The sequence below is a fragment of the Hemiscyllium ocellatum genome, chromosome 9 (assembly GCF_020745735.1).
Source record: "Hemiscyllium ocellatum isolate sHemOce1 chromosome 9, sHemOce1.pat.X.cur, whole genome shotgun sequence".
Lineage (NCBI taxonomy): Eukaryota > Metazoa > Chordata > Chondrichthyes > Orectolobiformes > Hemiscylliidae > Hemiscyllium > Hemiscyllium ocellatum.
The window spans coordinates 65,774,022-65,798,564 of record NC_083409.1 but is presented as its reverse complement, the minus strand read 5'-3'; the positions used below and the strand labels follow the sequence as shown (position 1 = coordinate 65,798,564).

The following is a 24,543-nucleotide window of genomic DNA, read 5'->3' as shown; positions in this document are numbered from 1 at the left end:
TTTTATATATGAATGTGTTAACTTTAAAAACAGGTACACTGTGCTGATTAGTTAGGATTATGTTTTGCCCCACTGCAATTTCAGATTTACCTTCAATAAAGCAAAATATTGTGAACACTAGAGATAGGAAATAAAAACAAAGTGCTAGAGAAACTCCAAAACTTCGAAGAACAGTCATATTGGACATGAAATGTTAACTTTTCCTCTCTCCACAACAGCTGCCAGACTTGTTCAGTTTCATCAGAATGTTTTGTTTTTCTTTCAAGTTTACCTTCCCGTTTGGCCTTGTGTTGGTCCAGGTTATTATATCTAATAGCCATCATATTCTCAGTCAGTGACATTTACATCCAGTAAAACATTTTGCAATCTATGCTGCCTTTGTTTTCTTTCAGGTCTGTCAATTATTTGTATTTCCAAACACATTTTAAAAATCTCTGTGAGGGATTAATTTTCTTTCATAAGTTCCCAAGTTTAATATGCTTCATGCGACTTGTGCAAAACAATTGTGTTTAAGTGTTAACTGGTTTCAAAGTGAAAGACTGTTGGAAACATTAACAGGGCACTTACATCATGAAATAGCAGACCTAACGTACTGTGGTGAGATTAATTTGCTTCTACTGTTCAAATGCAGCAATTTCTTGATACTCTTGGGCTTTTAATAAGGTCCCATATGATAAACTGGTTAAAAAATATCCATTGGAACCAGGAGAGTTTAGAAAGTTGTATAGTAAATTAGTTCAGTGGCAGGAAACAAAGGGCAAAAGTTGTTGAATGTTTCTGTGATTGGAAAGCTGTTATCAGTGGCATTAGGTGCTGCTTCCTGCTTTTAATGGCATATATCAGTGACATGGATTTAAATCTAGGAAGCACTATCAGGAAGTTTGCAGTCAATATAAAAAGTGGCTATGTGCTCAACAGTGAGGAGGACAGCTGTAGACTATATAGAAAAAAAAGTCAGGTAAGCAGAGAAGTGGCAAATGGAATTCAACCTGAAGAAGAATGAAGTGATGCATTTGGGGAGGCCAAGATAGACAAAAGATATGCATTTAATAGGACAAGGAGAAAGCAATTGAGATGTTTTAGATTACCTGGGCTGAAAGTAGCGAGATAAGTTTGGTTAAGAAGTCATTTGAGTATTTTCCTTTACTAGCCAAGGCAGGGAACGTAAGAGCAGGGTTATATTAACCTCTATAAAATATTATTTTGGCCAGATAAGTGAGTGTTGGATGCAGTTCTGGTCACAGAAGAATGTAATAGCATTAGAGATCATACAGGAGATTTATGGTCATGTTGCCAGGACTGCAATATTATGGTTATGAGGTAAAATTAGGTAAGGTGGTATTGTTGTCCTTGGAACAGAGGAGGCTAAAAGGAGATTTGACTGAAATATACAATGCTTCAAGGGGTCCAATTGAGGATCTCATCCCTTACCAGAGAAGTCAGTGACTGGTGGGATTAGATGCAAAGAAGTTGACAAGTCTGAGGGGAGATAAGGAAATATTTCTCATTTAGGAGGTAGCAGAGGCAGAAGTCTCAATTAAGATAAAAAGGGTTTCCATAGGCATCTGATAACCTTCAAGGAAACAGAAGAAGTGCTGGAAAATAGAACTGGAGTCATAGTTATAAACTCCCACAGAATGAAAACAGACCCTTCAGTCCAACCAAACCATGCCAAACATTATCCCAAACTAAACTAGTCCCACCTGCCTGCCCCATGCCCATATCCCTCCAAACCTTTCCTATTCATGTATCTATCCAAATGTCTTATAAATGTTGTAATTGTACCTGCATCTACCACTTTCTCAGGAAATTCATTCCACATGCGAACCACCCTCTAGATAAAAAAATTACCACTTACGTCTTTTTAAAATCTCTCTCCTTTCACCTTAAAAATATGTTCCTCAGTCTTGAAATCCCCTATCCCAGGGAAAAAATAACTACCATTAACTCAATCTATACCTCTCCTTATTTTATAAACTTCTATCAGATTGCCTCTCAACCTCCTATGCTCCAATAAAACAAAGTCCTATTCTATCTAGCCTTTCTTTATACCTCAAACCTTCCATACCCAGCAACACCAGAGTAAACTTCTTCTGGACTCTCTCCAGGGTCTTTCCTGTAAGCAGGCAACCAGACTGAATACAGTATTCCAGAAGAGGCCTCACCAATGTCCTATACAACCTCAACATGACTTCCCAACTCCTATACTCAAAGGACTGAGCAATGAAGGCAAGTGTGCCAAACGCCGTTTTAACCACCCTGCCTAGGTGACACAAACTTCAAAGAAGTATGTACCTGCACCCCCAGATCCCTCTGTTCTACACCACTACCCAAGGCCTTAGCATTAACTGTATAAACCCTATCCTGTTTCTTATAGAAAAATACAATACCTCGCATTTATCCAGATTGAACTCTATCTGCCATTTCTCAACCATTGATCAGTTGATCAAGATCCCTTTGTAATCTTAGAAGACCTTTTTCACTGTCCATTATACTATCAAGTTTGTCATCCACAAGCTTACAAACCATGCTTTCTATATTCTCATCCAAATCATTTATATGAATGACAAACAAAAAAGGATCCAGACCAATCCCTTTGGAACACCTCTGATGATAGGCCTTCAGTCCAAAAAGCAACCCTCCACCACTACTCTCTGTCTTCTGCCATTGAGCCAATTATTTAACCGATTGGCAAGCTCACCCTAAATCCCATTTAACCTAACTTTACTACTCAGTCTATTATATGGAACCTTGTCAAAGGCTTTATTCAAATCCAAATAAACAATGTCAACTGCTCCGCCATCATTATTCTATTGGTAAATTCCTCAAAAATCTCGAGTTTCCTCACACAAAACCATGCTGATTATCCTTAATCAATTTTTACTTCTCTAAATGTTCATAAATCCTATCTTTTATAATCAACTCCAACAATTCCCCACAACCAAAGTCAGCCTCATAGGTCTGTAGTTCCCTGGTTTCTCTGTACAACCTTTTTTAAACAAAGGTACAACATTAGCTACCCTCCAGTCATCAGGCGCCTCACCTGTAGTTTTGGATATTGCAAATATTTCTGCATGGGGTCACGTAATTTTGTCTTTTACTTCAGAAAACATTCTGGGATACATTAAATCAGGTCCCAGGGATTTGTCTACCATTTTATTCTCTAAGACCTCCTGAAGTTCCTCTTCTGTATTGTGAACCGGTTTCAAAACATCAAAGTTTATTTCTCTCCATTTTCAAGACTCCATTTCTTTCTCCACAGTAAGAACTGATGTGAAATATTAATTTAGTATCTCTCCCATTTCCTGGGATTCAACACAAAGATGACCTCCTTGAACTTTAAGAGGCTCTACCCTCTCTCTAGTTACCCTCTTGTTCTTAATGTTTTTGTAGAATCTCTTTGGATTATCCTTAACCTTATCTGCCAGTGCTCTCTCATATCCTCTGTTTGCCTTCCTGATTTCTCTCTTAAGAATGCCCTGACACTCTTTATGTTGATTAAGAGATTCAATTGAACCAAGTTGACTATACCTAAAATAAGACTCTCTTATTCTTGACTAGGATTTCAATGTCTTTATTCATCCATTGTTCCTTAATCTTAACAGCCATAACCTTCACTCAAACAAGAACAAAATGCCTGTAAACTCTCATCACCACACTCTTTAACTAGGTGAGATTGCTCATTTTTTTGGCTAGTTCAGATAGACAAAGGCTTCTTTCCATGCTATAGATTCTTATACATTTTCTTAATATGTAAAGCAGTTGAGGAGGAGTAATATATCGGGACAAGTGGAGAATGCAGGGGAGTGAAAATATGTAGATTCTTCCTTAGGATATATAGCACAAACAATAAAGGTTGAATGGTTTCCAACAATTCTATGATTCCGCAGGGAGGTTGATTACAAGGTCTAGTTTGTTTGCAAGGTAAATAGTGATGTGATACAAATCATCCAGAAATACATGCTGATTTGCAACTCGCCCGATTTATAAATGCTACATCATGTGTATTAGTGATATAAACTCAACACCACTTTTGAAACTTTTTTTTCTTATACAGATAGAAAGTCTGCATTGCTGACTTGGCCACCATTAAGTGTCTATCCCTAATTATCCTTAGAAACCAAGCTGCCTTCTGGAACCACTGTTCTCCATTTGAGGTAGGGAGACCCACAAGGCCATTAGAGAGGGAATTCTAGGATTTTGACCCAGTGACATGGAAGGAATAATGTTTTATTTCTAAGTAAGGATAGTGCACAGCTTGGAGAGGAATTTGCAAGTGATGAAGTTCCCATATATCTGCTTATCTTGTCTTTCTTGATGGCAGTGATTGGTGAGTTTAGCATGTGCTGTTTCAGGAATCTTGGTGAATTTCTACAGTGCATCTTATAGACAATACTCTCTAGTGTCACTAAGAATCGGTGGTGGAGTGAGTGAATATTTGTAGATGCGGTGCCAATGAAGTCTGCTGTTTTGCTTTGCATGAACAAACTCTGTGTTTGTATCCCTTAGTTATGTCAAGGCCTACAGAGGACCAAGTATTTCCACTGCTGTGTTACTCATAAAGGTAAAGAAATAAAGTGACCTTTACTCAAAAATATAACATTGTAGTTCTCGACATGAAATAAGAATCTAAATTAATTCATCTTCAGTTATGAACCGTGTATGATGATCATGGTAAAAATGGACTATCAATATTCAACTTTAATTATATAAAACTTGCATCCCTGAGATTTTTTGTGGCTTTTAAATGCGCACTGCTGTAATCATCAAACAAGCTCAAGCAATCCACTCATATACATAAAATCCAGCACCACAGGCAGCATGGTGGATCAGTGGTTAGCACTGCTACCTCACAATGCCAGAAACCCGGGTTTGATTCCTGCCTCGGGCAACCGTCTGTGTGGAGTTTGCACATTCTCCCTGTATCTGTGTGGGTTTCCTCCAGATGCTTCGGATTCCTCACACAATCCAAAGATGTGCAGGGCAGGTGAATTGGCCATGCTAAATTACCCATAGTGTTAGGTGCATTAGTCAGGGGTAAGTATAGGGTCAGGGAATAGGACTGGATGTACTAGCCTTTGGAGGATTGGTGTGGACTTGTGCAGCCATATGGCCTGTTTCCATACTGTAGGGAATCTAATCTAAATTACTATTTCACTCAATAACTACTGAAATTCAATGAAGTGTTAAGAAACTTGCATGATAACTCGCATCTTGGGGATGAAAGGTTACTTTTGGAAAGTTCAGTTTGATATGTTTTCTTATGGTAGACTGGTTAGCAAGGTGAGATCACAGGGAACACAAAGAAAACTAGCCATTCGCATACAGAACTGGCTTGAAAGTAGAAGTCAGAGGGTGGTGGTGGAGGGTTGCTTTTCAGACTGGAGGCCTATGACTAGTATTGTGCCACAAAGATTGGTGTTGAGTCCACTGTTCTTAACGTTTATATAAATGATTTGGATATGAACATAGGAGGTATGGTTAGTAAGTTTGCAGATAACACCAAAATTGGAGGTGTAGTAGACAGCAAAAAAGGTTATCTCAGAATGCAACAGGACCTTGATCAGATGGGTCAATGCTTAACGGTAAGGTCCTGAGGAGTGTTGCTAAACAAAGAGATCTTAGAGTGCAGGTGCAGAGGTCCTTGAAAGTGGAGTAGATAGGATAGTGAAGAAGGTGTTTTGTATGATTGCCTTTATTGGTCAGGGCATTGAGTATAGGAGTTTGGAAGTCATGTTTTGGCTGTACAGGAGACCGGTGAGGCCACTTTTGGAATAGTGGTGCTGGAAGAGCACAGCAGTTCAGGCAGCATCCAAGAAGCAGCAAAATCGACGTTTTGGGCAAAAGCCCTTCCTGATGAAGGGCTTTTGCCCGAAACGTTGATTTTGCTGCTCCTAGGATGCTGCCTGAACTTCTGTGCTCTTCCAGCACCACTAATCCAGAATCTGGTTTCCAGCATCTGCAGTCATTGCTTTTACCACTTTTGGAATAGTGGAGGTTGGTACAATTACAACATTTAAAAGGCATCTGGATCGGTATAAACATAGGAAGGATTTAGAGGGACATGGGCCAAATGCTGGCAAATGGGACTCGATTATTTTAGGATATCTGGTCAGCATGGTCCTAAACTACAGGGACTGTTTCCATGCTGTACATCTCAATGATTCTATGATAGAAACAATGGGCCCAGCCTTGAAATTTATAAGCAAGTCATATTTCAGTTAATTTGCTTTGATAGAACAAGGTGAGAGAAAGCAAAATGGACTGATCACAACAAGGCCATGGCAAGTTCCTCTTTTCACCTCTCTCAATCTGAATTTCAGCAAACTAGCATCGGTGAAAACGAACACTTGGAAAAGCTTCCAATCAAAGGGATCTACAAGCTTCATCCTCCTGAGGAAATAGGACAACAGCCAAACAGTTGGGATTGAGTTTCAATTCACTTTTCATGCAATCCAAACCTTAAAAAACTGTAAACTGCATTTGTCTTTAACTTTCAAACTGTACTGATAACACCACCAACCCACCATCACCCCCACCACACCACCATCTTTGTAAGCTCTTTCCCTACATTTTGTTTGCGTCTTTGTTGGAAAATGTTATCATATTTTTAGGAAAACTTCACTTTCTTTTATTCAAGAAAACCTTGATTAAATGCAATGCCGCCTCACAGCAACAGGGTCCTAGTTTTGGTTCCAGCCTCAGGTGACTGTCTGTGTGGAGTTTGCACATTCTCCCCGTGTCTGCGTGGGTTTCTTCCTGGTGCTCCGGTTTCCTCAAACAGTCCAAAGATGTGCAGGTCAGGTGAACTGGCCATCCTAAATTGCCCATAGTAGTAGGTGAATTAGTCAGAGGGAAATGGGTCTGGGTGGGTTACTCTTCGGAGGGTCAGTGTGGCCTGGTTGGGCCAAAGGGTCTGTTTCCACACTGTAGGGAATCTAATCTAATCTAAATATGTTTAATTGAATTGTCATAGCTACATGTTGAAAAATTTCACGAAAAGCTACAAAAATAAGTACTTGTTGCAACTGATCAAGTCAGGCTTTTAAAAAAAGGGGACATGTGACCGTCCTCACTAGGTTGTAAGAAAATTGAGGGTTTGGTCTGTACTGAACCCATGGACTAATGAAAGAATTGGGGTTAGGAAACAAATTATTTCTTCAAAAGCTGTTTCAGAGAAAAAGCAACAATGAAAATGTTTTCTTCAGTTTCCAAAATTAAATGCAAAGATGTCCATGTTTTATATTAATGCTTTTAACAGGATTAGGAGGAAGTAAGTTATGAAAAATGATAGATCCTGTCCATGGAACGATTAAAAGTGATTAAAATAGGTATAGTTCAGTTCCAAAAGAAATCAGAAAATAGAAATTACACAATGGTTTGCAAACTATCTAGAATGAGAAACTGAGGATAACTGAACTTGAAGCAGCAGAAATTAGAAAGAGAATTCCAAGCAGGAAAGATAAGAAAATAATTTCAGGAATAAAAAGAAGACAGAGAGAAGGGGCAGAAAGGGAAAAAAAGAAAAAAAATAATTGCAATAAAGTATGAGCAAGAGACAGAATTTAAATTGAGACAACTTGAGCTGAAAAGAAAATGTGAAGGCAGTTCTGCTGAGGCAACATATCCAACTCAGATTTAAATGTTGAAATCTTCTCTAAATTTACTCTCTAAATTTGAGCAAGAGGTGGACAATCTGTTCTAACATTTTTGAAAGATTAGCACAGCAGTTAAACTGACTAGTTCATTGTTGAGAGACAGAAAATGCTGTGGGTCAGAAGGCATCCATGCACAGCTCTGACTAAGAGTCATCTAGACCGCAAACGCTAGCTTGTTCTCTTTCCATGGATGCTGCCTGACCTGCTGTGATGTCCAGCACTTTTTTTTATCTTCAGTACAGATTTCGGCATCTACAGTAATTTGCTCCTAGTCCATTGTTGGACATTGCTATTGTGGAGTAGGCTGATTGGGAAATGTCACATGACTCACTCAGTCTCATCTGAGGAGAATACATAAATGCAAGTTTAAGTGCACACCTGTCAATGTCAGAAGTATACTGCTAAAAATTCCATACCTTCACAAAATGGCCTAATCAGAAAATGAACATTTTAAGTAGCTCTTTGACCAAAGGGTATGGGTACTTACCTTTGGAAACAAACAATAAGCTTAATCACAAGGAGTTCAAAAATGAACTCCACGCCCTTTGCAATTTGGATTCATGTTGAGGAACAGAGAATAGCATGCTGCAATTGTGGCTCACACTATGAGTTAATATACAGACCAATAAATTCAGGGAAGCTGGGGACTGCAAGCTGTCACAAACTAGAAAGAGATATGGGTAAGTTAATTATCTCAAAGGTAAGTATTACACATGGCAGTGAACCCCTATGTTAATTAAAATAAACACCCAGAAAAGCTCACCTCACCTTATGAACTCTCAAATTCCACTATTTAAAGAAAATGATATCAATTTATTACTTAACTCTAAAAGTGAACATTAAACAACAACTACTCGCTAGGCCTGCCTGGCACACTCTCCTCATTCCTGATGAAGGGCTTATGCCCGAAACGTCGAATTTCCTGTTCCTTGGATGCTGCCTAACCTGCTGTGCTTTAACCAGCAACACATTTCAGCTACTCACAATTCTAAGCCCCTCTTTCTCTTAACTGCATATTATCTGCCTCCAACTCTATAACAATATATTGTTCCAAAAAAACACTTATTAAAATTAATTTCAAAATTTAATTTCAAAAACATACACTAGCTGTCATCTTCGGTGTCTTTCTTCTTTCAGCCGAAGATCTCCCTGGGCCATTTTCTTTCTTTACTGCAAATATGTTTCATATGAAAAGATACCTTTGATGGAGAGTGTTTCAAATGGCAGTTGCTCTATTGATGGCAGTTACTTTCTCGATGGTAGTTACTCAGTATGGACTTTTCAAAATGCCTGCTTTTTAATACCCTCAGCATCAGATTGTCTCATTAGTTTGATGTTGGCAAACAACAATAAATTCAAAATCTCTTGGGTTAAAAGTATCATGGAACATAATTTAAAGTGATTGGTGAAATTTGAGTTGTTGTCAAACAGTAATAAACTCCGGTATCTAATTCACAACCAAATGTTACATATTTTCATTTTTCCACTACACTGAGACTGCTAGCTAGTCATTTGACTGGTGCTTGTAAGCTCTCAGTGCCAAACAGCATTCACTCTTTCTTAAAGGTACAGTACAAGCCTTCAATTTCATAACACAAGCTGGAAAGAAAAGGGAGACCAGGCTGGGAAGACAGAACTGTTCCTGACCATTAAAAGGAGGGAATCGGATGGGAGAAAGGTGGGAACTGCTGGAAGTGCTTCCACTGCATGAAAGTCAGGTATGAGGGTGGAAAAGAGGTAGGACCAAGAGAGCTTTGGCAGTCCCAAAGAGTACAACACAACCACTAAGATTTGAGCTGATGCAGAAAGGGTGACTTAATTTAAATCGGGCTGAAGTCAAGTCAAATTTGTCTGAAAAGGTCATAACAGACCTGGAAGGAGTTAAAAGAGCTGGAGCTAGGCCAATAGCAAGAGATCAGAAACAGCCTGTAAAAATGGCACAGGATGACTGGTTAAGAATATCTTCATGATAAAATTACCAAATGCCAGGAGAATTCAGGGGAGTGTTGCATAACTGAATATCCACCTGATGATTGTAGTGTATCAGGAAAAGTAGAGAAAATCAAGGGAAAACCCATTCCCAAAACAAAGGGAAAAGGGAAGGGTATATACCCCAGTGTAAAAGGAGATTGGACAGGGAATGTATGTGCATGTGTTGTCATTACCAGCTTTATTGATTTGTTCAAGAAATTCTTTCTTGGCTGGAACACTCATCGTAGATAAAATTAAGAAATATTGGCCGAGTTCCATACTCCATGATGGGAGATGTCGCAATCATAGAAAAAAATAGGCCACAATTATTCAACTTTCATTCTTTGACTTTCATGTTCATGATTACTGTGCAGCAAAAATGGTTTTACAATGGACACTGTGACCTCAAAAGGCTGCAGTGATCAATTGTCATACCTCACTGGGTTTGCATGCTGGAAATGAAGGCTGGGAGTCATCAAAAGAGTCGAAGATTTTAAAAAGAACACAACGATTCCTCAGTTTACCTGGATTGTAGACACAGGTTGACAGAACACACAATTCAAGCTTCTGTATCTAAAAAAAATGACTATTTATTGCAAATAATTAAACTCAAGCTGCAGATAAACAGTCATAAAACTTCAGCATTTAAACTCTACTAATTAGAACTCTAATCAGCTTACAAACATCCCCTTACATACAAATATGGACATAGACATGGAAAATAAAGACATGGGTGTTAAATGCAGAGGGAAAAATTCTGAAGGCAGTTGAGTGGTTCCTGAGATGATCCTTATGATGCCTCTGCTAGTTAGAATGCTGCTTCTCTCCACAGAATTATAGAGAGCTCAAGCAGAGAGAAAAAAAACTCTTTGACCCATTGAGAATGCAACAGATAAAAACAACCACTTAACTATTCTAGTCGCACTTTCGAAAACTTGGTCCATAACCCTGTATGCATTGTGTATCTATGTCTAAATATTTCTTAAAGTACTTAGCATTGAGTTCCAGATTTCCACTACCCTCTGTGTGAAAAAGATTTTCCTCACATCACATCACGTCTTTACCTTGTGAACTTCAATGCTGTCTAGTCTAAGAGCCTGTATCTCAATATTCTCCTTGACAACACTGTCTTTTTCCTGTGTGAATACTGATGAAAAGTATCCATTTAATGCCTCTCCTATCTTTAGGGACTCCATGCACGACTTCTTACTTCTCTCCTTTACAGCCCCTACTCTTACTTGAGTCACTCTTTTATTCCTGACATATCTACGTAAAGCTTTAGGACTTCTCGTGTCCCCTCCTAATTTTTCGTAGCTCTCTCTTTAGGTCTCCTAACTGAGCCTTCATGTCTTAGCTTTACATAAGGCTCATTCTTCCTCTTGACAAGAGATTCAACTTCTTTAGTAAATCACTGTTCCCTGCCTCGACCATTTCCTCCCTGCTTGACAAATACGTACTTATCAAGGGCATGCAGTAGCTGTTCCTTGAACAAACTCCACATTTCAATTGAACCCATTCCCTGCAGTTTCTTTCCCCATCTTATGCATCCTAAATCTTGCCTAATTGCATGGTTATTTGAATAGGTAGTTCAGCCCTCTCGAGCCTGATCCACCATTTAATATTATCATGACTGATCTTATCTCAGCCTCAACCCCACTTTCCTGCCTGCTCTCCTTTACCCTATAACCTATTCCTAATTAAAAGTCTGCCTATCTCCTCTTTAAATTTACTCAATGTCCTGGTATCTACCGCACTCTGGAGTAATGAATTCCATAGATTCGGGCCCCTTTGAGGGAAATAACTTTTCAGCTGTTTTAAATCTGCTACCATCTATCATAAATCAGGACCTCCCATTCAAGCTGGCCCCACATGAAGAAGTATCCTCTCTACAAATACTTTGTCAATCCCCTTTTGTATGTTTTATACTTCAGTTATGTTAGGACAGTTTAAAAGTTGGTGAGGCCACAGCTAGAGTGTTATGTACAGTTATAGCAGATATTTGACTGCACTAGAGAGAGCGCAGAGATTTACCAGGATGTTGCCTCGGCTGTATAGTTTTAGTTATGAAGAGAGATTGGGCTGTTTTCCAGGAGACTGAGGGGCTCATGACTGAGATGCTCAAAATTATGAGGGGCATAGATAGGCATAGCAATAAATTCTGTATCTTACGATCTTAAACTCCACAACCACCCTATGAAGGTGCAGCGCTCATAAAGCAAGTGCTTCCAAATGAACGTGTTGGACTATAACCCGGTGTTGTGTTATTTTTTTTTAACTTTGTACACCCCAGTCCAACACCGGCATCTCCAAATCATAGATAGGATAGACAGTATGATATTTTTCCTGTTGGTGGAGGAATACTTTCAGTATCTCCATTCAGGGCCTTATCAAAAGCCTTGCTAAAGTGCTTTCGACTACATAAAATGCATTGATCTCATCGACATACCTGTTTACCTCTTGGAAAAATTCAATAAAATTGGTTAAACATGAACCCTGCCTAGAACAGTTTGGAAGAAGGGTCACTGGACCCTAAATGTTAACTTTGTCTTCTCTCCAAGACGCTGCCAGACCTGCTGAACTTTCCAGCAATTTCTGTTTTTGTTTCTGATTTCCCACATCCGCAATTTTTATTTGGCGAAACCTCTGTTGACTGAGAATCTTCATCACTCCTTAAGTGATAAGTATTTGGGGCATAGATTTCACACTTGCAACTCAAAGATTCTGAAAAAAACCCACTATTAATTGCAATTGTCATTACCTCTTGTCCGTACCAGGTATCCTGCTACTAACGTCCATATAAGCTCATTACCTGTGTTTTGTCTGTATACTTGACATCACATCTTATTATATTTTTAAGGTAAAACAACTCCACTCCCCCTCACTCAAGAAAATCTTGGAATTGGCTCTCCTTCATTTTGATCTGGTTAACTAAGCTTAATTGAAACAGGATAGCTCTGTGTTAAAAAGGGAAAGCAGAGGGGGGCCTTGTATCCTTCTCACTTTACTGCAAAAAAGGTAATCCCATTAAATATTTTTTCTTCTTAAAAAAATTCTCCTCAATTTTATTATGAAAGTGGTTAAAATGGAATATCATATTTTGCATCATCTGATTTTAATACCTGAGACCTTTCATGGGCTAAACTAATATTAAAAAGACAAATCTTGAGATGATTTAAGAAGGCTGCAATATTCACCTGACCACAGGTTGAGCTAGTGCATGGAGTCATCAATAAATAAGGCATAATCTAAACTGAAATTAATATGTCAGCAATTACTGAAACCAGTCACTCAGATTTGTATCTCCTGTTTAATTTTAAACCTTTCTGGACGTTTCACATATTAGGATGAAAGTCACTTGCAGTTTATCCAGCCAGGGAGAAAACAGTGAAGCTACACATGGAAACACACAAATTAACTTTATATCATAGAATCCCAAAAGTGTGGGAGCAGGTTATTTGGCTCATAGAGACCATACTGACCCTCTGAAGGTCATCCAACCCAGACGCACACCATCCCTGTACTTCATATGGCTTAACCTGCATATCCCTGGACACTATTTTTAGCATGGCTTATCCATCTAACCTGCACTAGGAAACTGGAGCATCCACAGGAAACCCAAGCGGACACAGGGTTAACGTGCGAACTCCATACAGTCACTCAAGACTGGAATCAAACCCAGGTCTCTGGCACTGTGAGGAGCAGTGCTAATCACTGAGCCACTGTGGCACCCAACATCAGGCAATTGTATTTAGACACAGCAGACAGAAAAATTGGAAATTCATAACAGCTGAACTGAAAGCTTGCTGTTTCTTTATCTGTTCTTCTCTCAACCTCTTAGATGACAATGTCCAGTGAAAAACAAAACAAAAAAATACAGAGAACGCAATAATATCTACAAATTTTGTTATTGCAGTGAATACAAATCAACGACTGTGCTTTGAGGTTATAACTAACATCTCAAGGATTCTAAGGACTTTTTAATTGCATACTCTTGATCTTGAAGTGCCCTTTACTCCTTGTACGTGTGTGTGTGTGTGTGTGTGTGTGTGTGTGTGTGTGTGTGTGTGTGTGTGTGTGTGTGTGTGTGTGTGTGTTTTCGATACCATGTTTTATTATTTTTCTCAGTGTTAGTAAGGAATGAAATTCCTCTTTCTCCACTCAAGAAAATCTTGTAGTGCCTTCTTCACCTTTGGATTAACAGACTGTCGTTTAATCGAAGTGTAATATCGCTCCAATTTAAAACTCTTTGTTGCAGCCACCCAAGGCAGTAAAAAGAGGGGAGCCAATTCATTTCCTCACCTGATCATAAGAACATGTAAAAAAGATGGGCATAATATTATTGGATGAACTTTGAAATTGTGGCATTAGATCTGTGTTTGAGTGGAGCTCAGGATTACTGCAACAAGCATTATTTGAAATTATAGAAGGTCTTTCGTTATTGTAATGAAATAGACCATCAAAGACAATTAGTATGAACCTTCACAAAATTGAAAAAAAACTATTTCCTTGAAAATAGAGATTCAAATGATCCGTCCTGGCAAAGGTCACATTTTCTCTTTATTTGTTGACAAAATAAGTAATTTTAATCCAATTGAAAGGCTTATGTGAAGGGCCAATATTCTATGGTTGACGATGACAATGGTGCCAAACATAATGGCTAAGGGAAATTAAACATTTTAAAAAGTAATGTTTGTGTGATGTCAATCTCAGATGTTAAAACTTTCCTGATTATAAGACTGAACAAGTAAGGTGTACTCAAGCTGTATCCTGTTGGTTGCAGCAAAACTCTAGCAGGACACATTAATCGCAGTGTTGTGCACTGGAAAAATACAAATCCATTGGGTTAAGGAATATGTTTGGATTCCTGTTTTTGGGATTTGTAAGTTTTCTAGACTTGTTAATTGGCCGTAGCATTATAAAGATCTGCAAATATAAAACTTGGCAATGTAGTGGACAGCAATGAAGATAGAATTGTAAAATGGGAGTTAAGAGCATATCACATATCTGATCAAGTATTCCTAGGGACTAAAGACTTCAAACTGGATTACACATCAAACCCTGCACTATGGGAAATGGAACAACAGCAGTACTGACAGCCTCAAATTCTTCCTTTCTGCTGCAGCTGATTTACAGAACAGGAAATCAATACAAAATGAAGGAGAATAGATAAAGCTTTGATCCAGATCTGTTTTAATCTGCTCACAAAACTGTGTGCATTATAAAAAGAGATAAACAAAGAAAGAAGATCGAATGTGTTCAAGAAAGAAGGATGGATAAGGGGAGTGAAATGGATGAAGATAAAGCAAAGCAAGGGGAAGAAAAGCAAAAGTAAAGGAGATAGAAACAGATATGTTAGAATTCAACATGTTTGCTCAAAACTGAAATAATTATTGCTTCCCATCCCATGCCAGTTAAGTTTCTTAGACAAAGCTGTATAATTGTTATGCTTTTCATGTAACACTGCTGAAAGAAGATACTTTGATTTGTAGCACTTAGATTTCAAGAGACTTCAGAGTCAGAAATTCAGTCATAACAGACAGTTTGACAACATTACATCATTATATACGAATCTTTTAATGTCTGCAAATATGCAGCATAGACGAGGCACAACGTGGTTTTACTTTAGAACAATATGTGCACAATGCCCTGTATCTTCCAATATGGAACATGCTGATATTCCTCAGGACCCTGAGGAACCCCTGTTTTTACATATACGTGGGACTTAAGCAGGAAGTTGAAATTTCCTATTGTTGCTAAGATGTACTTCTTCAGTTCATGATAACAAAAGGGGACACAGTTCCACCCAAACATTGTCACTTGGCTACCTGACGCTCTTTAATGCTTGATCTCTGCTACAGCCAAGTCCAGAAAAGCAAAGGCTCCAGCATTAAATGGTATCAAGCAGATTAAATCACAGTCAGCAGCAGGCATAGCCAATCTGCTGCTGGTAGGAAGATTTGAGCATCATAATGACATTGGAGATCTATTAGCTCAAAATCCAAATTTTAGAGTTGTGTTTCTATACAGAATGACTTCAGAACTTGCACTGAGATGTAACTACCCTGTTTCTAAGTGTGACAATGAAACTGTCTTATCCACACTTTGATCTATCATGTACTTAAAACAATAAACTACATTTCCAATCATCATACAGAACCTGATGAATCAATGCACAACATTAACATGGCTCAGTACCAATGACTGGAGAGGCCAGTACTGTCGTTATCCAAGAGGTAGACTAGGAGCTTTCCATCTAACTGTGTTAAACTACGTGTCACCTCCTATGAAAGTAAGTTGCAACTGTCCGCAGTCTCAGACTTCAGCTCAGAATTTGCTGAGGGTCCCAGGGAGCAGGGGAATTCACCATTGGAAATTTAAACCTGCCAGATAATTCCCATATAAGAAAGTGTGCCAGGATTTCTGCATGATGTCAGCACAAATCTTCAGTCTCATATCCAGTCTTTGGTAATCCTAAATCTTCAAAATCCATGTCTGATGAACTGCAACTTTCAATCTTCAGGCAAATTCTCACTTATACTGTACATACATATCAAGTTTAATTCCCTTTCATTCAAGATCAAGCCCATTTTGCTGGCATGTAATGTTACAGAAATCAGAGGTTGAACTGTACACGAATGACTTTAATATTGAAAATTATTTTCAAGACTGCAACCATGTTGCCATTAAAAACTAGAGGACTAGTTTTGCCAGCGAGTGCAATTCTTCTTGCTATGACTGACACCATTTTTCTCCCATATTTCATTTCATGTGCAAATTGAGCAAAATGTGACTACTACCTCTGCCTATAGTAATACTGTGACAATACTCAAAAGCTATAAGTTGTGTATGTGGGGTAAATTTAATTGAAAGAGGAACCATATCTTATATTGCAGTCACTTGCACTGAAAACAGTTTGCAATGTAAATGTAAGGGTGCAATAGTGCATGGCAAGTATGCTAATCTACTGTGGTGAGATATTTTGAGAATGCTCTGCACCAAATATATAGCATTAATGAGTAAGACACTCATACCCTAAATAAAAGCATTAATAAACACTCAAGTACACAGATTTACTGAGCTCTAACATCACAAGATTTGTTCATGCATCTCATTAGAAAAATTCATTTTTTGAATATCTGTTATTTCAATTAGTACAGAATTTTATTTGTGTTCCCACAATGAAGTAGATTAGTCAATTCTTATAAAGAAGTTCCTCTCCATAGCTCATCTTACAGAGGTGTTATTCTTGGGGATGCATTAAAGCTATGTACACCTGAAGCTGATCTAAGTAGAGGGCTGAATATCAAGTTCTACCTGATCCAGAGGTATGTAATAACATCTCTGAACAGGTTGATTAGAAAATATACATCAGCACAATCAAGGGCTCTTGTGGGTGCTGTGGTAATGTCCGAACCTATGAGTCAGGTTCCACCTGCTCTAGAGGAATGCTATAACACATTAAAAATATCCATCAGTATGATCAGATAGGTCTCTCATTGCAGTAGATTAATTCCAAGCAGTTACTATCATTACCATCAGACATTTTGAAACAAACATGACCACCTCGAATTGCTGCATTTGAAAATTTGAATGTTTAACATTAAAAGTCTCAATTAAAGTCTGTCCCATAATCAAGAATGCTTTCATTTTGACAGTTGATAGTATTTAATAAGAAGCCACAAGGATTGGTGCTGGGCCCCTTGCTTTTCGTCATTTATATAAATGATTTGGATGTAAACATAGGAAGTATAGTTAGCAAGATTACAGATGACACCAAAATTGGAGGTGTAGTGGACAGCAAAGAAGGTTACCTCGGAGTACAATGGGATCTTGATCAGATGGGTCAATGGGCTGAGGAGTGGCAAAATGAGTTTAATTTAGATGAATGTGAGGTGCTGTATTTTGGAAAGGCAAATCAGGGCAGGACTTACACATTTAATGGTAAGGTCTTGGGAGTGTAGCTGAACAAAGACACCTTGGAGTGCAGGTTCATAGTTCCTTAAGAGTCACAGGTGGGTAAGATAGTGAAGAAGGTATTTGGTATGTATTTCTATATTGGTGAGAGCATTGAGTATAGGAGTTGGGAGATCATGTTGTGGCTGTACAGGACATTGGTTAGGTTGCTTTCAGAATATTGTGTGCAATTCTGGTCTCCTTCCTATCAGAAGGACGTTGTTAAAAGGGTTCAGAAAAGATTTACAAGGATTTTATCAGGGTCGGAGGATTGAAGCTAAAGGGAGGGGCTGAATAGGCTGGAGCTGTTTTCCCTGGAGCATTGGAGGCTGACCGGTGACCTCACAGAAATTTATAAAGTCATTGGGGCATGGATAGGGTAAATAGACAAAATATTATCCCTGGGGTGGGGGAGTCCAGAATTAGAGGGCATAGATTTAAGGTTAGAGGGGAAAGATTTAAAAGAGACCTAAGGGGCAACATTTTCATGCAGAGGGTAATGCATGCATGGAATGAGCTGCCAGAAAAAGCGATGGAGGCTTTTAAAAGGCATCTGCATGGGTATATGAATAGGAAGGGTTCAGAGTGATATGGGCTGAAAATGTGTTGCTGGAAAAGCGCAGGTCAGGCAGCATCCAAGGAACAGGAGAATCGACGTTTTGGGCATAAGCCCTTCTTCAGGCCCCCCTGAAGAAGGGCTTATGCCCTAAATGTCGATTCTCCTGCTCCTTGGATGCTGCCTGACCTGCTGCGCTTTTCCAGCAACACATTTTCAGCTCTGATCTCCAGCATCTGCAGACCTCACTTTCTCCTCAGAGTGATATGGCCCAAGTGCTGGCAAATGGGGCTAGATTAATTAAGGATATCTGGTCGGCTTGGATGAGTTGCACTGAAGGGTCTGTTTCCATGCTGTACATCTCTATGATTCTAATAAACTACCACCAGAATCTAACGTCAAAATAATATGAACTTTCCAAGATGTGATGTTGTTTTCCAAAAATGCCAGCTCACTGGCTAACTCACCATTCAATACCTTGTTCAACACAATGTTTCTGTACTTACATGATGCTCACAAGCTTAGTCAACTTTGTACTAGCAGACAAGTACCCCAAGTTCACACCACTAAAAGTATTTCAATACATTGTCAATATAATAGCAAAGATGTAATGCACAATCCGTGCAGCATCAAGTGCCTCTGAAAGAAACTTTCAGATTTCTACATATATGTCCAGATGCTGAAGGCTGTTCCCCATTTTTCTCAAGAAGAAGGATGAGTACTATTAGATTCATTGTTCTTCCCAATGCAAACCCATGTATTGTAGAACCATGATCTACAAGTTTTAACAGGTAATGAGGTATTATTTTCAGCTCAAAGGTTAATTAATTATACAATGAAAATACTTGTTGCACTGCTGAAATGTGATGCCATCTGCTCAATTTTCACTTTTTGGACACAAAACATAAACCAGGATTGTTTCTGGGTCTTCAACAATCCCTGGGGTCAACAGATACCTTTTGGGATTTTGATTAGGGCATCCTGTTAATTATCATGGAGACAGATTCCCCTCCTGATGGTGGTGGACAGCCTCTCAAAGCTGGACAGCTTATTTGAGACCATCCAACTTCAGAGGAGTAACCATTGCAACAAATGGCAAGTAATAAGGTGGGCTCTTCAACATCAAGAAGGTGCCCTTTCAGTCACTTCTTTTAAAAAAGTAGTCACAGAATATGCAGTCTGACCATTACTTTGTGGAGCAGTCTCCAACTGTTCTTTATTTAAAGTCACGCTTTATTTATACATGGAAGAGTCCTTGGCTTCCTCAGAGACAGCTCTCAGAGTGAACAGAACCTCTGATATTCCATTTATACCTGTCAGCCAGGTCTCTCTGAATGCACCAGATTAACAGCCCCAATCAAGGAATTCATGTTCTATGAGGTCCACCTGGCTGACTTAATTACAGACACGTGCATCTATTTGGGAATTGAGTTTATTTCATTAAATTGTTTTCATAAGATTTTGGGATCCCAGTTTAAGAAACACAACAGAAACCTTTCATGAACATTTCTTATGTAACATGCCTGTAATCACAACCTTAAACCTCAGATTTGTATCGTAACCATAACATAATTTCAACATACTTGAATTAAGCAACTCGATAATAATTAAAATGGGAAATTTAACCATTGTTGTCTCTTTTACTTCTTCAGTAACAATTTGTATACTGCACTACTCATTTAAACAATTGACGAATTATTACTTTGAAACATTGTTGAAAATTCTTACCCCCATATGGCAAGACGATGTTCCACAGATGATAGCTAACCTTGATGTGATTGGTGTATTCTCACATGGCAAGTTGGACCCTTTTACATCAGCCCCAATCAAACCTAGGAAAAAAACACATCTCTTGAGAAAGAAATACCTGGTAATCAGATTTAATTTCCCAAACTCTGCTAAACTCACATTACAGCATGAAGAACTGCATCGTGTTGCATTTTACCATTAACATAAGAGGCAGACATTCATGTCACAGTACAAGATAATTTGTGTCCACAGTATCAACAGCAGTTGATACTGTGGACACAAATTCACATTATTGCAGCTATGTTTTATTTAGGTATCCCAGAATCCAAGAAACATAACAATAAAGTTGACTCCAAGTTGAAGCCCAGAATGTCTAGGTCGCTGACCTAGTTTCCAATCATCAAAGCAGGCATAATACTAAGTTATAGTATTTGTAACTTTCCTGCACCTTCATTGTCACAATAGTTGGTATTTCATGGTGTAGCTGTTTGCTGTTCCTTTGGTCAGAGAGCTACGTTTATCCCTGTTTTGGAATTTAATGGGAGCTCCAACATTATTGTACATAATTAATTATCAGGCATAATTAATTATGAGCTTGCAAAACATGATGCAATAAAAGCATAAAAGAACCTAATGGTCATCCAGTTGAAATAATGTCATACAATTAAAATTTAAAAGGAACAACTGATTTCATATTTGTGGCATTCTCAACATGGATGTCAAAAAACTTGATGTTAATCTTGAGCATAAATGAGTTCTGGAAAAGGAGAGTGACTTTTCTTTGCTCAAAGCAAGGGAATAGTCATCAACATCTGATTCATCAATGAGAAAATTAAATATTTGATGCATTTTCAAGACTTCTACACATATTGTAATGCACTGCATTGTTTATAATTTAAGTCTGGGCCAATAAAGCAATGGATGGATGTACTAGCTTACTGCCACTGGGCCTTAAAGAGGGTATTAAGTGTACAGTAAATGCCCATTTAAGGACCTCAGCTCCTTGCCATTAATATTGCCCCAGGGGCTGATGGTCATCTTGATCCTGGTGAAGGCCCACTGCTGCAGTTAAATTCCTCATTGGCATTTAAATTAGCAGAACTTTCCAAAAGTAGGGGATGCAGGTTTTCCATCTGTGGGCATAATTTATATCAGCAGTATTAAACTCCACTCACAAAGTACATGGTTCTAGGCTGTCCAGATCGCATACTGTATGGAAAACACGAACACACTGCTTTTTGAAAATGTGTGGAGATGGGCTTAAGAGGGGTGTTACATCCATTTGGGGTATGGTTATTTTCTAAATAATTACTTTATTTTCAGTGAATTATACTGCATGCACAGATTAAAAAGCCACATCTTATGGATGGATAAACAGCAAGATTTACTCCTGCCAAGATGTCTCAAATTCCAACAATGGGACACTGTACTTGAAAGATACAAATTATCACCAAGGTATGCATCGCTATCTACTCAAAGTTTCACACGCCTAACAAATGTGAGTTAGCATTGTAATATTACTTCTACACAGGACCATCACGCACAAGATTGGGTGCCAGGCAACTCCATCAGCTGTTTCATGTGCAATTTGAGTATGTCATTCCATTTCAGCTACCATTGACCACAGTGCCACTGCCTCTCACGCATCTATCAGGGCTCATATTTAAAAGATGGGAGTCACAACACTCAGCAGCTCATCCAACATCAGCTCACTGACCTTTCATCACCGCGAGAATTTGCATGTCTGAAAGGTTTTTCAAAGGGATGGGACAAAGACATAATCATAAAAGATGGAGTTGGTATGAACGCTTCTTTGGTATATCAAGCACACACTTTATATAATGCCTTACTGTTTTTCATCAATTGTAGCTCTTTGATGATGCTGAACAAGTTTTCATGCAGAACACTTTCATATGAAACACATATTGAAAATCACAGCTTTGAGAACTGACACTTCTATCTATAGCTATCAGTGTAGACAGTGTCAATATCCCCATGTTAATGTCTCGCAATGCTTCTTTCGTAATACAGGATCTCCTCAAGCAGGAGAGGAATGTGTACAATGAGTGCAAGTTTGCCAAGGCCAGAACAGTGAATGTGGAAGACTGGAATGGCTGGCATAATAATTAAGAGGTGGCTGAGCTGACCGAACAGGAAAGGGAATGTGTTTGTGCTGAAGGGGAGATTGTGAGGAAGACTCCAGTTTGCTACTCTGAGCTACACATTGAGCACTGATATGTTAATGAAACCTTGGGTAGCCTTCAAATCCACTGTTACCAGCCCACAACACCACTGCACGGTTAAAGTTTACCATCTCCTCACCAAATTTTACAGACACAATTAAGAACTCCCCACCTGCCCTTCTAAAAACTCTGGGCTGTTATAGAAAATTCAACAAAGGGTATTTATGAAAGTTGTCTATCTCATATTGTAAGCTGGGAGACATATAAAGGATGTTTAGACAAGTATGCAGTATATCTGATGTTGCCAAATTTCAACAGAGAGATTTTGGAAAACATTAACTCCATAAGACTTTACTGTTAAATTCAACAGAAATAAATATTTTTGTAGGCTTTGTTCAGCACATTTCTAACTTCAATTCATAGCAATTTTGAAAGGTCTTATTTCAATAAAGGTAAAGGGAGAAATGGCCCTAGAAGCTGATAGAATGCCACTTTCAAGGAATGTATATGAGTAGCATCATCTCTTGAATAATTCATTATATAATTCTTATATTTACATATGATGACAGTCTCCTAAATCTTTTGAAATGCAGTTCCTAAATATCAAACTATATTCATCACCAATTGTCCAATTCTCCTCATGAAAATCTTTAAAAGTAATTTGCCAGCCTCCATATTATGGCTAACTGCTACCCAAGGCATTACACTAATTTAGGGACTTGACAGCAAACTGTGTCCTCCTCAACAGGCATGTAGCATTAGCTCAGTGGCTGAGCAGCTGGTTTGCACTCCAGGATGATACTAGGTTCAATTCCTACATCAGTTGAATTTATCATTTACATAAGGTCCTGCCTTCTCAACTTTGCCCTTTGCATGAGGTGTACTGACCTAACGGTTAAGCTACCGTCAGCTGTTTTTCTCTAATGACAGAATGGGGCTATGGTAACCTTCCCTTACTTGGATAGAGATTAACCTTCTTAAACCTCCACCCCAAATTAAATTAGGGGAAAAAAACAAAATGTATTTAATTAGGATAATCTGCAGAATATATCTTTACTGGCTGAAGATTCTGTTTATACACAAACCTAGGTGGCTGGCTGTCGACTTAGCCAAATATTGCTTTGCATTCAGTTTGTGAAAAATTAAGCATACGATGGTTACAGGACGTTCCTATCTGTGCTGGCCTTTTAAAAGGACCAATTCATCTAGTGTCACTTTTCTCCATAGCCCTGCTAATTTTTCAGAGAAACATGGAAGGTATATTTGATCCTGCCTGCATCAAATTCCTTGGCAGTGCAAACTACTTATTGCCTGAAAAAGTGTTTTATTGTCTCACGTTTGATTCTTTTCATAATTACCATTAAATTGCAGTCTCTCCCTTGATCATATTTGAATAATTTATCAACCTTCTCTAAGAACAACAGTCCCAACATCCCCAAACTTTCTACGTAACTGAAGTTTTTTGCATGAAGTTTTTCTGCACCCTAGCCAATGCTTTTACATCCTTCCTAAAGTGTGACGTACAGAACTAGATACAATGCTGCAATAAAGCCAAACTTGGGTATTATACAATTTTTAAATTGTATAGGCTTGTTTACTCTTACACCCTGCAGAGAAATGTTCCCATTATTTTACAATCTCTCTGCCCTTTTCCTACCAGAATGAATAACTTCACATATCTCTGCATTAATTTTCATTTGCCACTTGTAAGTCCACTTGACCAACCTGTCTACACCTTTTTGAAGTCCTACACTGTTTTCCTTATGGTTCTCAATACTTCCCCAGTTTTGTATCATCTGCAAATTTTGAAATTCTGTCATGTACACCAAGATTCAGGTTAGTAATATATATCACAATAAGAGGGCTCTGACATCTCAGAACTGCATTTCTAAACATTTCTCTGATTTAGGAAATACCCAATCACCACAACTCTGTTTCCTGTCGCTCAGTTAATTTAGTATCCTAATTGCTTTTATTTCTTTTAATGCATGAGTTTTAATTTCATTCATAAATCTCTGCAATATTTTATGAAATGCCTTTGGAAATCCATGTAAACAATATAAATGGCATTACCCTCATTAACACTCGCCATTGCCTTATCAGAAAAAAAATTCAAATAAGCTAATTAAACATGATTTGTAGTCAACAAATCATTGCTGGCTTTCTAAAATTAACTTGTATGGGATTTCCCTAGGTTACTCCAGGAAGCGAAGGAAGAGATTGCTGCACCTTTGGTAATGATCTTTGCATCCTCACTGTCCACTGAAGTACTGCCAAGTGATTGGAGGGTGACAAATGTTATTTCCTTGTTCCAAAAAGGGAATAGGAATAACTCTGGGAATTACAGACCAGTCAGTCTAACATCGGCAAAGTATTGGAGAGGATGCTGAGAGACAGGATTTATGATTACTTGGAAAACCATAGTTTGATTAGAGATAGTCAACATGGTTTTGTGAAGGGCAGATCATGCCAC

The 24,543-nt window shown here is 38.4% G+C and overlaps 1 protein-coding gene across 4 annotated transcripts in view; it reads right to left on the bottom strand.

The window, feature by feature from the left end:
* fggy (FGGY carbohydrate kinase domain containing) overlaps positions 1-24,543 on the bottom strand; it is a 352,865-nt gene that overhangs the window by 105,981 nt on the left and 222,341 nt on the right. For all 4 annotated transcript variants that reach the window (XM_060829806.1, XM_060829809.1, XM_060829807.1 and 1 more), the window contains exon 8: positions 19,867-19,970. In XM_060829806.1, coding sequence (XP_060685789.1) covers positions 19,867-19,970 — 104 coding nt within the window. The remainder of the gene's footprint in view (positions 1-19,866; positions 19,971-24,543) is intronic.